The sequence below is a fragment of the Anopheles gambiae genome, chromosome 2, assembly GCF_943734735.2.
Source record: "Anopheles gambiae chromosome 2, idAnoGambNW_F1_1, whole genome shotgun sequence".
Lineage (NCBI taxonomy): Eukaryota > Metazoa > Arthropoda > Insecta > Diptera > Culicidae > Anopheles > Anopheles gambiae.
In genome coordinates, this window is record NC_064601.1 from 34465817 (window position 1) to 34480674 (window position 14858).

Here is a 14858-nt window from a genome sequence, read left to right on the forward strand (position 1 = left end):
TGAAGAATATTTTACTATAGAGTTGGGTAAAATTAGAAGTGCTTCCGCTTCGCGCTGCGATAGTGCAGTGGAAAAGTGCATGCGCGTGTGTGTGTGTGTGCTTTTTGCCCCCCCCCCCCCCCCCACAGTAGTAAGATGGGGAAGATTCATACGAAAAGCTAGCACCATGTGACGACGGGGATGGATGCCACCAGCATCGCCCAGTGAAACTTGTTTTGATTTACTTCCCCACACGGGAAAAGCTACGACGCTGTGTTGGATCAAAGTTCAACGCTCTCGCGATGAACGTTGGCTTGTCGTTTGTACCGCGAGGGAATGAAAAGCCGAAATGAGATGTCTTCAATTTCACAACAACGTTTTGCTAGTTCCTCAATAATCTTATGAGATGCATTTGCATGGGCGTGTGTTGTGATTTGGAAATTGAAATGAAAACATTAAAATGCCTACATCTATGTGTAATTTATCGTACAATCAAACACGTTCAACTGCTTCATGGAATGGCACTGGCATAGCTTTCCAATCCGCATTGCTTTGGCGCTTTTTAATTTAAAGGCTAATTACAACACAAACAACAAACCACGCATGTGATGAAAAATACCTTAAAAATATCCCAATCTAATGGTTAGAAGCAAAAATTGCTTAGTAAAGTAGGGACAAGAAAACCTATGGCAAGTAGTGAGATGGGCTGGCTGGTGTGAAGAGCGAGTTGGTGCGATGGGTATCAAAAACACGGGTGTCGGTGACCGCCGCTTGCGGTGTGCGTAATGTACGCGTGTGTACGCGCGAGTGTGTGTGAGTGTGTGCGTGAATGTGATGCCGTCTTTTTTTGTACGGGCAAAGGCGAGGAAAACGCGTTCCAAATGAAGAAGATACGGGGCGCGCGCGCCACCCAACGTCACACTTCTCACGTAGCCTCTTCGTCTCCTTCTTTTTGCTACCGTGTGTGCGTGTGTGTGTGTCGAAGATTCATATCCATTTACACAGTATGGGGCGTGCGCGCTACCGTACGTGTGTTTATGTATGTGTGTGTGTGTGTTTATAGATTTAGGTGTGTTTATAAATTAAAGTAAAAGCCATCTTTTATCACATTTGCAGGAAGAGAAGCAGCTGCAGCAGCCCAACAAACCATAAAACCAGGGGAAAAACACTCCACGCTGATGTTGAACGCTGATTGAAGACGAAAGCGAAACCACAGTGTGCAATGTGTTGTGTAGTGTGCTGTAGTGTTTCCAGCCCACGCCAGAAGAATACTACCCGCGGCCCGCGAGACGACGGCGCTGTTGTTCTGCGTATGTGACCATGTGCGTAGTGCGGGAAGGTAGTGAAGGTAGCACAATAAGAAAAGCAGCCCGTGCGCGCGTGTGAGATTGTGCGTAGCTACCCGCGTTGGTGTGCTCTGTGAGGGCTGAAGGGCATTGGAGTGTGTGTGTGTGTGTGCGAGAGAGTGGGAAGGAAAATCAAAAATCACCGTTTCACTCTCTTCCCTTGCCCGCCTTGCCTGCTGATGATAGTGTGATCTGAAAAGGTATGGTGGAAAGCAAAAGAAAGCAGCGAAAATTGATGCGTATTTGCCGCGCATGGTCGCGCACTGGTTGTGTTGGTTGGTTTGGTTGGTGGTACGATGGTGCGGCGTGAATCGTGAACCAGCCCCAGCAGCAGCGGTGAGTTTCGTGAGTGAGACGTGATGACGTGATGTGTGTGTGTGTGTGTGGTGTGCGGTGTGCGGAGGCTTATTCGTGCTGTTCCGTGTTGGTGGTGCGTGTTGATAACATCAGTCCACTGTCAGCAGCGCGCGCTTGTGTACACACCCGGCCCAGCCCCGTGCAAGCAAATGTCGCGTGGGAGAGAGTGAAAAAGTCACAATAGAAATACAAACACAATCCCCACTAATACCACAGTGTGCGTATGAAGTGAAGCTCATCGTAGCCTACTGGGCTTGGTTTGATTTTGCTGACCATCATCCCCATTGGTCCCCGGTGCAACAAATTGGGCGAAGAAAGCAATTAACAAAACACAGATACAACGGTGTGTGTGTGTGTATCGCTTTTGTGTATTTTGTGGACGATATTGTTCCGATATCATTTCATAGTGTCGTTTGCGGAAGTGTCGATATGCGTTCGCGCTAGTTTCGCGCACACAACTACCCACCGCACCTCGCTAACCCGTCCGTCCCCTCCGGACGTGGCGACACTCTCCCACTTCCAAAGTCCCACGGGCGGCTGTGGTGCTTTTTATTTACATAGTGCACTGTTTTCCTCCCCGTCATGGTTGCGGTCATTGCCGACGTCATCATTAGCGGTTTTGTTGGTGTTGTTGCAGGTGGAGCAAACGACGACTCAACCGGCGGCGGATGATGCGAACGATGATGAAGCGTGTGTATCTGTGTGTATGTTTAGTTTTTCAAAAGTGAATCTGTGGTGAGCACAATCGGTGGTGAGAGAGTGTGAGAAACGGTTTTCTATCACGATGGCGATAGTGAGAAGCAATGAGAGCAGGATGCGCGCAAATGTGTGCTGCGAGACGTGTGTCTGAGTGTGTGTGTGAGTGTGTGTGCTCAGATGCGAGCTTTGCCTATTGCGAGCAGGGAAGGAAATGTGCATCGTGCTTCTGGGAAGGGTGTGTAAGCTGTGACAAGGGTGTGTGTGTGTGTTAGTGTGTGTGTGGGGGCTGCAGGAGTTGAGACGAGCGGGCGGCGATCAAAACATGATCATCGTGTAAGTGAAATTCAGTTTTCTTTTTTAATTTAATTCTGTGCGTTGTTTTGTAGGATTGTAATCAATACTGTAATGGTTATGTTTGTGATATGATTGCCTGGCGCATCGTGACGGCATTTTTAATGTTTCATCTCACGTTTATGATGCGGAGCGAGAGCAAATCGTGAAGCACTATGATCGCGCTATTTACGTAATGATAAGCTTCCGGGTGCGGTGTAAAAATGAAAATGCCTTATAATTTTATTTTATTTTTGAATAAGACGTGCCAGAGAAGTGTATATGGCAATTTCGTATTCAGTTATATTTTTTTGTTTCATTGTTTTGTCCTCGTTGATAATACTGTGCGATAATTTGGTTGCCATTCAAACAACGTCTTCAATGACCTGAAACCGTCCCCAACTGGTGTGCTATTTTTGCATTATGAGTATTGTTTTTGTTTTGTTTTGTGGCAGTTTGTTGCACCTCCCGAAGCGCCAAAACGATTAAATTCACGGTGCGTTGGTTGCACAGAGGGGGGTTTGCTTGTATTTTGGCTCACATGCTCAATGTGGGAGGTCATGGCTACGGCATTTTACTTATGCCAGTCCGCCCCATACGTAGGTGTCAAGGCAGAGCGCCACTGGGAGATCTCTCGTACTAGAAAAATCATCATACGTGGACCTTTTGTATAGTTATTTTTGCAACCAAATTATCATTTACTTAAGTGCTCTTATTGGATGATGTGATTAGTTTTTTTTTTGTGTCTATTAGCTACATTCTTCAATTTAAAATATGATTTAAATCTATGCTTAATATCCCACATTTTTCTGTTTTTTTATATGCTGGTAATAGAAAAGTTTATTTCAAAATTGCACATGGGGTATGTGAGCAGTATTAAACAATTTTAAAAATATATATACATATTTATGGAAATTATTGATGGGGCTAATTTTTCAATTTTTATTTTGTGATTATCGAAAATTCCCCCAATTCATGATATTGGCCATATTTTATCTGAGATGATATTTATAATTGGAACCGTGACGCCATAATAGCAACGTTATCATATCACGTTGACCCGAGCAGAAACGCCTCCCCGACAGTAGTCCTTCCGTTACGTAATAGACTATTTTTGAAGCAACCTCATTCACTGATAAAACCAGCGATGTGTTGCGATAAGGCAGCGCGCGATTGGAGGAGCTGGTGCTACGTACTGTGAATGATTTTGACAAACCCAACCCAACGAATAGCTGTGACGATTGCATCAAACGAAATTCTCACCCACTCCCCCTTCAAGTGCTTATCACTACAAGGGTAACCTTCTACTCCCGGTGTTTTGACCTCTGCCATCAAGGAAACATGCTTTTGGTTAGCACCACATTGCCAACGGTCATGCGAGCGAGACATACACACACACACATAAGTCAATCGATGCTAATCGATAAGCGAACGACGCTTGATGTAACGATGGGCAGAGGGGGGTTGTGTAGCAATGGTAGTTAAAAATAGTGCTCACATGCTATATTCACGTTAATTATGTCGTCAAATCGATAATGAAACACGACGGTGTGCTGCCCCGTTGGGTGTGTGTGTGTGTGTGTGCGTGTGCTTGGGTGTAGTACGTTTTGGGAGGAAATGCCGTTCCGGTTTGGAGAAACGGTTCCAAGTAAAACAAAAAAAGCAAAAACAACCCTGGACTAGCTAAAATAAGCATCTAGGTCACTGTTATGGAGCTTCCTCTCCCTTGGATCGCGTTTTCCGATGTGGCTTTTCGTTCACGAATTTATGGTATCGATTCAGAGAAGCTTTGGTAAATTTCCTGCCGTTCCGTTGGCCGGGTTTAGTGTTCCTGTGCTTTAATGTTTTATTATTATAACTGCCCATCCATGCCCTGTGTTCCCTGTGTTTTGTGATCGCCAATAAACAGCGGCAAAACCGGATTCGGTTAGCCTGATAATGGTAAACTTAAATGTTTTATGATGTATGTCCCTGCAGGCTGCTAATGGTGCAGCGGATTTCGGATGGCGTTTGTTTATTTATTCAAACACGCTGAATGCATTAATTAGCCAGCCGGTGGCTGCTTGCGGTGATTTCATCGCTTAGAGAGTGAATCGTTTTTTATTGTTCGTTCTAGTTTCGTTGAATAAAATCATAAAATTAAATATATTAATTTATAATTGGTTGAATAAGTCATTAAATCGCGAAGCACTAACGGAAATAAACCCTCTTTGGGAGTAGTATAAACTATACATAGAGACTTGATGTATTTAGAATATTTTGTGTATTACAGGGATTTCCAAGTCACTTTCGAACGTGCACATCATTATTCTTCGCCTTCAAGATGTTTTTCAACAACTGTCAAATAGTGTATTAGTTTCATAATGAAATTTCAGCTTACACACTTTTTCACACACACCTTTACACACCTAACTCTGATACTTTTTTGTGGGGCAGACAAATTTCATCCAGAATATCGTACTTAGTATTTCAAACTCGTTCAATAATATTTTAAACAATCTTTCTTATTATTTCGTTTTTGTATGAATATTTTCATTATTTTTGGCAATATTTTCTGTTAAACCTGCGGGCCAGGGGTGGTCTCTTGGTATATTTGTCAAATTGCACTACTTAACAGCAGCATGTCTGTTGTGAGTTCGTGCCGCATATCGACCGCTGCCTCCGGCTGTGTGTTATTTAATACAGGTATTTTAGAGTCAATTTAGAATTTAAACAACATTTTTCATCACTTGCGAGATGTTTTTCAACAGCTGTCAAGTGTCGTATTTGCATCACAATAATTTATCAGTTCTTCCTCATAATTTTCAACACATCTCAAGCTGTATTGCGTTTGATAGTTCTTTGTGATGTGTTGAAAATCATGTGTAAGAACTGAAACTTTATTGTGATGCAAATATAGTGTATGACAGCTGTTGAAAACCCTGTAAATCTCGAAATTTCTCATACAGAAATGCTTTCTCATAATGATTTTTGACGTATGAAATGTGGTGTAACGTATAGTGTACATGTTTCTAAAAATTATATGTTTTCCTAGGATTACAACTCCTTGGTTTCAGTTCGAATAGCCTAATATTTCACGTTAATAATGTTAATTTTAACATTTATTATTAAGTTTAACATTTATTTAAACTATTTTCCTGTAGGATGAGAACTGGTTATCTGTTCGGGATGAATTAAAAATAGCCCACCAAATTCATTGGGTGTGTCCGTGCCCGTTGTTATGGAGTCACACCGATTGCATCGCGTGAGGTCGATAGCAAATGTTGATGACCTGTGGCAGCGTTTCTAAGTTGTTTTTGATGTCTCACCGTCTTAAGCCGTAATTTTGTTTTCCGTTTTTTTTGGTGGGCCGGTATAAACATAATTGTTATCTAGCAGCCGGCTGAATGGGTGTGGTGGGCGTGTTGTGACGACCGTTGTCAACTCTACACTGGTGCCGTCTTACAGTACCGAAGGGGGGAGACTGATTCGAATGTTTAAGTTCGTGTTGTTTACATTAAAATTGAATTATAAAAATTGATTCAAGATGAATTCAACAAATAAGTGGTAAAAATGTATACTTTTTCCCAAATGTTTTTATTTTATAATGTCGTATTACTTAATTTCCTCTATTTTGTAAGAAAATATTACCTTTTTTGGTTTTACAATACGGCTTCCTATCGATTCGTTGGTTCGGTTTAGTGATGCACGTAAAAAAATATTTTAAATCCAATTCACCTCCCGCCTCCCTCCCATCCACCTACATCTCCCCCCCCCCCCCCCACTCTTGCTCCGTTCTCTTTGACCATGTTTCGTGGCCGTGGTTAGAGGCCATTTGACGTTGGTGGGATATGTAAAAACAAACACATACGAAAACAGGAGCATACAAACCCCCCTCCACACACACACCGATTCAGGCGAGCGCGATGCATGGCTATGTGAGAGCATAGCGAGAGCTCTCTAGCGAGCTAGTTGGCGTGCGTGGTGCTGCGTGTGTGGTGTAAGCGCGCGTGGTGGTGTTTGCCCATGATCCACCGCGTGAGCGCATGGTGGGAAACGAAAATAAAACATGCTCGATCGATTTTGCCAACCCAGCAGCACTGAGTGAGACTGTGTTTTATGCTGAACGCTTCTTTTGCTGCGAGAGGGATAGAGGGACGGCCCCCGTACACGCTCGCTGTCTTTATCTTTCTCCACCGTCTCTTAGTCTAGCCCTTCACAGCACAGACGCGTGCTTTTGTTAGGGCGAAAGAGGGAAGAGGCAGTAGCGCAGTAATCGCGACGGGGGAGCAGCACACTATTTCCGTACAGCGAGAGCGAGAGCGAAATGTGTTCCGTTTTCTATCTATTCCTCGATGCGTCCTACTCGCGCACCATCTATTGGACTAGTGAGTGCGGTGGAGCGGTCTGCTGTACGGTGAGTGAGTTTTGTGGCGATGGATTGAAATTCAAGTACATCTTCTTCCACCGCAAGCAGCGCCAACCTGCCTGCCTGCCTGCCTGCCTGGTGCCCTTTCGAGCAGTGCTGCCGCCCAACAGTACAGTTTGGCTCGATTGCACTAACACACACACTCCCACTGCTTGAAGGCAAGCGCATCGCAAATGGTGCTGTGTGCTGTTGTGTAGTACCTTCCGGGAGGTGTAGTGGAGGTGTATCTGCACACTAGCGGCATTTGAAGGCTGTAAATGGACGGGGTAGAGAGTGGCGGGGTACATCTCTGTACCTTTCGTAACAGGCCCTGCCACCGCTAATTCAGTCCATCCGAGCAGCGTACCATTCCGTGGACGAAAAGAGGAGCCGCCAGCAAGCCAGCAGCATTACCGTGTGTCTAGTGGGGAGAGCATCTTGAGCCGTTGTGGCACACTCGACGGACGGAGTGCTGGCGCTGTCTTCTGCAGTTTTACACACACACACACACACACTTCCGTGCGGTTTTGTCTCTGTTCCACATAATGATGGGGGGAGAGGTAGGACACTGTGGATTGAACTATTAACTAGTTTTTCCAGTGCTCGCTGCACGAGCGCAGACACACACACACAGATGGGGACGCACATACCGACGCGAAGAGTGAGGAGAGTTCCTTCAACTTTCAAAGTCGCCACCGTCAGCAAAAGACGGCCACGCGACCGTGGGGTCGGGCAGGGAAATAGGGGAAGCGACGATGTGTTGATTTTTGTTTCGCTATGCGATGCACTTTATGCTGCTTTTTATGGTGTGTTTTATGGTTTGAAGTGGAATCTTGCCGCAATGGGGTTATGATATTTCATCGAACCCCGAACGCGAGCGTGTTGTGTGGACAGTTGTGTGTTCCAATAATGTTCTAGCCAAGCGGGTTAACCAGAATGACTAATGGAGGTTGGCAGCAATGCAAGGGGACTTTCGTTCTATTTGTGGGGCTAGTTTTTTCATTATATTTGACACAATAATCGTTCTTGGAAAGAGTCAAAGTTAGTTTTGTATGGGATCGGCTAGCAATGACTAATGGTACAACTATTAACATCATGTTTTAATGCATGGCAATGAAACTTTTGGTACATTTGACGTAAAAAATGGTAGAAATCGTTTAGTTGCCCCTCCGAATTAATCGTTGTTAAGCTCAATTTGTGAATCGAATTGAACCAGAATTGAAAGGTTGTGTTCGATTTGTTAATTCGATGTGTTCCCAACTGTTCCAGGAAAACCTCAAATACTAAACTAAACTCATGCAAACAGTTAGTGGGGCCCTTCACAATTCTAGTCAGTTTTTTGTATGGAGTTTGACAGTTAGAGGCTGAAATCATGTAAACACTCCATACAAAACCACACAACAAACTAGCCTGCAATTTTCAGTCTAGATCAGGGGTCTCCAAACTACGGCCCGCGGTGATGTTGCAAAGGATAATGTAAATATCATATATGTTTGACAATTTCAAAACCAAGACAAAAATCATGTTATTATAACAAAAAAATGCAGAATTTTAAAATATTCATATAGTATTTTCATATAAAAACGAGATTTAAACGTTCTCATTACCAAAAGTAACGTCAAAATGGCCCACAACAACATTATTTACGAAGCAATGCGGCCCGCGAATTGAAAAGTTTGGAGACCCCTGGTCTAGATTATTCTAGCCTCAAAGCTAGAATTAGATTCGTGTACCTGCTCGAAAACGCGGTGTTGTTTACATTTACCCCAAGGTGCATTAAAGAGATCACGTGGTGGAATGTAGAATCAAAGTGTATGTAGTCCAGGTGGTCTCATAGCATGTTTTTTTTAAACCAAATTTGAATATCCCTTTTTAACAGAATGGGTGAAAACTTTTGTTCAAACAAGCTTTCTTGAGGCTTGACGAATACTCAAAACACTCTTAAAATCTTCATTCAGAAGCAGAAGCGATAAAAATCAGCCTTCTAAATTTATACACCTTGGGATAAGCCCACCTGCTGAAATTTCAGCTTACGAACTTACAACGGAAAGGGCCCCAGTATTAGAAATATCCAATGCAGTGGTTTAACCTTTTTCGGACTCTAGTTCCCGTTGAATGATTATGCAATTCATCAGAATTTTCTCTCTCTGCTAAACAAGTAATAGAAACCAGAATTCTACGTAACTGGACAGTATTGTTTCTTCGAAAGTGATATCTCATGTTGTTGGCTCAAAGTCGCTATGAAAATAAAGAAAAAAAAATAATCTCACGTTGTGATTTCCGATTTCCTCTGTTATTGTTTAATTTAATCCCTGTTTCATTTATTTATCCTTTTTCCTTTCTATCATATAACCTATGAGTGTAAGATGGCTTTAGGAGCAAGAGCAAGGATTTTGATTAAGATGGACACATATTGTAGCAAAGTTTGACTAGTTCTAGTTCAGGTACTATTTCACTGTTTGGTCGGATGCATCGATCTCCCGGCCAAGCCAACGTAGCCACCTGTTCCTCGGTCTTCAATTTTAACTTCCTTCGGAACCTCAAGTCACTCAGGGTCGTCGTCCATTAAGAACTGGGCTTTCTTTCGATGTTCAGATTGCTGTCCAATAGTGCCAAGTTGTTTTAGATGCCGGAACAAGCTTATACGACGTCCACAAACCTCCACACGGAGTCCGCTTTAAGCGTAAAAATGTTCAATCTTTGTCCTTTTTTAATGCAAACCTTATTATACAATCCTTCTGATATTGATAGCAACCGATTGATTAACACATCACATGATCTTGGAACAACTTCTTCAGTGATAAAATTTTTAAATAAAAAAACTAACTAAAATAGCTGATCTATTCATTTTAGCTCTAACCTGGGTGCTTTTGTGATATTGAATCTTTTATAATATCAAATCTCATAATCCGGCAAATCTCAAAGTTTTAGCATTTTATACGAATTTTATGCTTTCATTAGACGGCAACATAAAATGCCATCTATGGGAATTTTATTCTTAACAGTTTACAATAGAATTACAAAAGCAAAGGTGTTGTTAAATCCCTTCCCTCTTGGTTGGTTAGTGTTAAGGTGTGTTTTTTCACGGCACACATTGGTCACCCTGGAAAAAAGTGCACTCCCTAATGCTAAAGATCCTCACTATTATCAAGCCGGCAAATATTGCACACCCTTGCAAATGAGCTCTAGAATTCGCAAAGCACATAGGGCACAAAATCTGTAACGCACTGCCGAGCCACTCGTTGCATTTCAGTTCCTGTCGTACGTTCAAACTGTAACAATGTGCACCTCATCTGCAGTGTATCTGGCGCTTCTGGTTGCGCTTACCTTTCTCGCCGCCGTGTCAATGGTCGATGGCGATGCAGCAGCTCAGCCACGCCAAAAACGCTTCCTAATATTTCCCCGTGCCAATCCGCAACGTTTGCAGATGATCGGCGGCTTCGGTATACCGGCCGACATCCAGCTAGAATCCGTCACGATGGGGTACGTGTTTAAGTCGGTCTATTTATTGCCCTGGAACTCGTCCCACTGGATACCGCCGTTTCTCGATCGGCACGAGCTGGAGACGGAACGGGTACTGCGTCGGCGGGCAGCCGTACCAACGACGATGCCGCCACTGGTGTTGGCACCCCAGTCGCATGCCAAGCCGCCCTACGAACGGTACGATGGGCAGTGGCAGGAGCTGGACACTGAATCGTTGCCGCCACCACCACCGGAACAACCGGGACGCTCACCTCACCAGCAGCAGCATCACTCCCGCTGGACGTTCTATCGTATGCTGGAGCAATTGTTTGAGCAGTATGTTTTTGTTTACAATTCTTACCATACGGCGGGTTCGTGTTTATGGATTTTTTCACCCTCCCTCTTCTTTTGCCACCACAGAAAAGGTTTCGATGGTCGGAGCTGTGTGTTGCGTGCCATTTGTGAAGCATCGGAAGCACGCTTTACCCACACGAGCGGGCTGATCGGGGAACTGTTGCACATTGCCTTTACGCCATCGGCCACGGAGGATGCCGTCGCGGAACCGCACCATTCGCTGTACGGGCAGGCGGAAACGGTTCCGGACAGCATGAGTGCCAGCAGCGGTCAATCGGTTTGCGCTGCCATGTACGCCGAATGTTCGCTTTCGCTGTTGGGCTCGTTTTCGGACGTTTTTGCGTGACGAAGGGAACTGTTTCTGTTATTGTGTATTTTGAAGGATTTTAACTGAGGAGAAGAAAGGTTATTTAGGCGTTTAGCTGATTGTATTCGTTTTAAGCATGCATGCGTCCTGTTACATTTTTCAAACCAACCAGTTTTATTGGTAAAGACGTATGTTAAGTAAATTTAATGTAATAAAAGAAAGTTTCTTGATGTTGTACTTCTTTTTGGTTTCGATGGTTCGCCAATAGTCTAAGAAATCAATATTGAAGTATAGCGAATTACAGGGTTTTCCAAGCTACTTCAATGTTGGAGCTGAAGATTTCAACTACGTTCTTCTTCTTCTTCTTCTTCTTCTTCTTCTTCTTCTTCTTCTTCTTCTTCTTCTTCTTCTTCTTCTTCTTCTTCTTCTTCTTCTTCTTCTTCTTCTTCTTCTTCTTTTTTGTCTTTTCTCTTTTGTTATTGCTGTTGTTTTTGTTTTTGTTTTTCTATTTCTTTTTTTTGTCTTTTGTGTTTTCTTTTTGCCTTTTCTTTTCCATCTTATTTTTCTTCTTTTTCTTCTGATTTTCCACTTCTTCTTCTTCTTCTTCTTCTTCTTCTTCTTCTTCTTCTTCTTCTTCTTAATTTGACGAGAAAGGATTCATCCTCCTATGTTTCATCAGAATTTTGTCCAATTTCCCATACTAAGAGGCTTACTTTCTCTATGCTTAGCTTCGACTAACCAGAGTTATTTGTTTACTTTTTGTTCGTCTTCTTTCTTATTATTTGTTTAACATTAGTCTTATTTGTGTGTATGCTCTTGTTTATGGTGTAGTGTTGGATTTTGGTATTTTTTTCGTTTAGTTTTATATTGTTATTTTTGTCTCTTTCATGAATTGTATTGTTTGTTTTATCGTTTTCCCAAGTTTGTTGTCGATTTGAATAATAGTGTTACGATTGAATCATAGTGTTACGATTTTGAAAACATAACTTTTTGTTTTGATCTGGCTTTCCAGTTTCGAAATCACCCGTGAAGCTTTCAGCATTCGTTTAACGTAGTTGAAATCTGCAGTTCCAACATTGAAGTGGCTTAGAAAATCCAATAATTTAACCAGAATTTGTATTATTTCAAATACATTTTACAATCTTGTAAATACTTGTATGAAACAAGTTGGTTATATATTTCTGTATATTAAAAATTTCGGTAAAATACAAATAGGACGGACTTCTCGGAAGCTCATGTTGATGCAACACATAAAACAGTCACTTTCACGGTCGGTGAGACGGTGGTGCGGAAGCGCAGATCCGGTCTATATCCCACCAAAACGTGTGCAGCATCGGTTCCGAGCATGATGGCGCACAAACAGGGCGCGTTTGTTGGTTTTTCTTTCTTGTCCCATCAACACCATCTCCCTATCCCCTCCCATCCCCTTCCATCCATTACCCTACATCAGCGTATAGGTGGAATCGCGACGACACAGGCCCTTCCCTTGCGTCTGTTTTTTTTTTGTTGGTGTGCAAAAGGACTAGCACGCGCGCGCTCGCTTGTCTGTTGTGTGGGAGGGAACGCTACACCCTTCCCCGCCCGTCCTCCCCCGCTCATCCCAATGCTGTCTCTCATGCTCTCGCTCTCTGCCCGTGGCATGGGCCGCAATTCTGTCGAGCTTTCCATCGTTTTCTCTCGCTCTCGTTCTCCCCGTTGGTGCCCGTGGGAAATTGATCAATATTTATCGATTTTCCAACGCGGCAGGAAAACACACAGCAGCAGTGCTACGGAAAAAACAGGTTCCAGAAAACCAAACCAAAACTACAAAAAAAAAAAAACGCGTTCTCCTCCCAGGGAACAAGCCGGATTCCTCCGGTTCGGTGTGTTTGTTCGTGAGCGAGCCTACGGAGCAAAAGCATGTTTTACTCTGGTGTGTGCAGGTGATATGGTGGGAGTGTTTCCGATGGGTGAATGTTGGGTCCCGGGCAGCGTGGCATTTTGTGGTAAAATTTCACTTGGAAAATTGTGTCTCATTCAAATTTTTTGTGGAGCTAAATATAAAAAAAATACGTTTCTTTTTTGCTTAAATTTTGAATATTTTAGGCTGATCACATTCACGTTTTTACCTCCCGTTTATGTGGTACGGCGGTAAAACGCAGGTTAGCGAACATCGTTCGTTCTTCCCGCAACATGTTATGCTGCTGCTGCTGCTGCATAATAATTCGTGCCCGGTTTCCCTCTATATATGCGCACGACAATGACGTACATGGAACCAACCAACCGGGCAGTGGAAAAACGGAAAATCGATAAAAGCAAACGCCCCAAATACGCAAGGCACATTTCAGCAGTAGTCGCTAGCAGTCGGTTTGTTTGTGTGTGTGTGAGTGTGTTTGTCTATGTTTTGCTCCGTTCCATCTGTAGGGCCTGTTTTGTTGTAATTAGGACGATTCACGATTGCTGCCAAAACTGCCAATTCTATTAAATATGAATAGAATGTTGTTGCAAGGAAATATTTTCTTTTTATTCTTTTTTTTATAAAAAAGGACTAAAATTGGAAACTATATTAATCAGATAAATACGTATGTTCTATTGCGTCGCTTTAAGTAAGTTTTATTGTATTACTTTTTTAACTCATTTTTTGCTATAATTTTATATGAAATTAAGGTACTTTCGGTAAAAGCTTAAAACCGAAACAAATGCCATCGTTTCCGCCCTAGACGGTCCCATCCTATTGCTCTGCTTGTGCGTTAATGTGTATGTTTTAGCGTCCAATCGAGAGCGCACAAGGAACGCTTTACGTACGCAGTGCGTGGCCACAGAGACCTTGGGATGCAATGAAAACATTGGCATTGATTTTTCGCTCTCCTCTCTTGTGCGACTCTTTCGGGTGATGCCCGACAGCCCCACCTTGCTCCTGCATCTGCGGGGGAAAAAATCTCCATATACATTTTTTATTCCTCGGAGCACCTCCGGCCGCAGCACGGACATTGTGAGATCAATTGCGATTCAGGAAGCGTACGCATTCCGTCCTGTTCGGCTTGTATGGCACGTGCGTGGGAAAGACGTTGAATGCTTGTGTGCTCCCGATTGTGCAATCAATAAAAGCTCTGCGTAGCGCAGTAAGTAATGTGTTGGGTAAATCTCCGAAATGCTATATCGAATGCTTTGGAGCTTATTTTTAACAATATTTGAGTGTATGCTGTAAAGCGAGGCAAAGTGGGTTTTTGAAACTCCAGCTTAAATCATACAGCTGGATTTTGATTGTGTTTATAGCACTAATAGGATTTGTGTTGTTCTTAAAGATCTATTTTTTATGCTACGAGAACGTTGCAATTCGCTCTGAAAGAGAGCAATGTTTCAAGTTCAGTTCAGTTCCCTCAATCGCTAAATGAACCTTAGGATCTTACAATTACCTGTAGATTAAAATGCGAATTCAATGATCGAAAAATTGGACACAGTTTTAATACAGCAAAACAGTAATTCTCTAATTCTTGAATTTATTTAATTTCTCTAAAACATTTTGAGCGCGTATACTAATTGAATCGCTTTTAGTTTGTGGCAGAGTACCCAAAATGAAGCTTCATTAAACCGTTCACAGCCGTAGCTAATGGTTTGGTCGTCGAAATTATTATACAGTGCCGCGGGGCAGCGAATT

At 42.9% G+C, this 14858-nt stretch overlaps 2 protein-coding genes across 10 annotated transcripts in view; both read left to right on the forward strand.

Moving 5' to 3' along the window:
* The window catches only part of LOC1269184 (histone-lysine N-methyltransferase, H3 lysine-79 specific), a 42167-nt gene that overhangs the window by 745 nt on the left and 26564 nt on the right, over nucleotides 1-14858 (forward strand). For 8 of the 9 annotated variants that reach the window (XR_009767177.1, XR_009767178.1, XM_003436386.2 and 5 more), the window contains exon 2: nucleotides 1096-2714. The gene's annotated coding sequence lies outside the window, so the exon portion shown is untranslated. The remainder of the gene's footprint in view (nucleotides 1-1095; nucleotides 2715-14858) is intronic. The other variant, XM_061663534.1, reaches the window with a different exon arrangement.
* LOC1269182 (uncharacterized) lies at nucleotides 8780-11458 on the forward strand. Its single transcript, XM_307788.6, has 2 exons — nucleotides 8780-10896; nucleotides 10981-11458. The coding sequence occupies exons 1-2, from the start codon at nucleotides 10379-10381 to the stop codon at nucleotides 11258-11260; spliced, it is 798 nt and encodes a 265-aa protein (XP_307788.5). The 5' UTR covers nucleotides 8780-10378; the 3' UTR covers nucleotides 11261-11458.

Excerpts from the sequence above, each read along its gene's own strand:
- LOC1269182 (XM_307788.6), top strand. The coding sequence starts at position 10,379 with ATGTGCACCTCATCTGCAGTGTATCTGGCGCTTCTGGTTGCGCTTACC. Across the intron at positions 10,897-10,980 it reads CTGGAGCAATTGTTTGAGCA|AAAAGGTTTCGATGGTCGGA; the intron begins GTATGTTTTTGT and ends TTGCCACCACAG.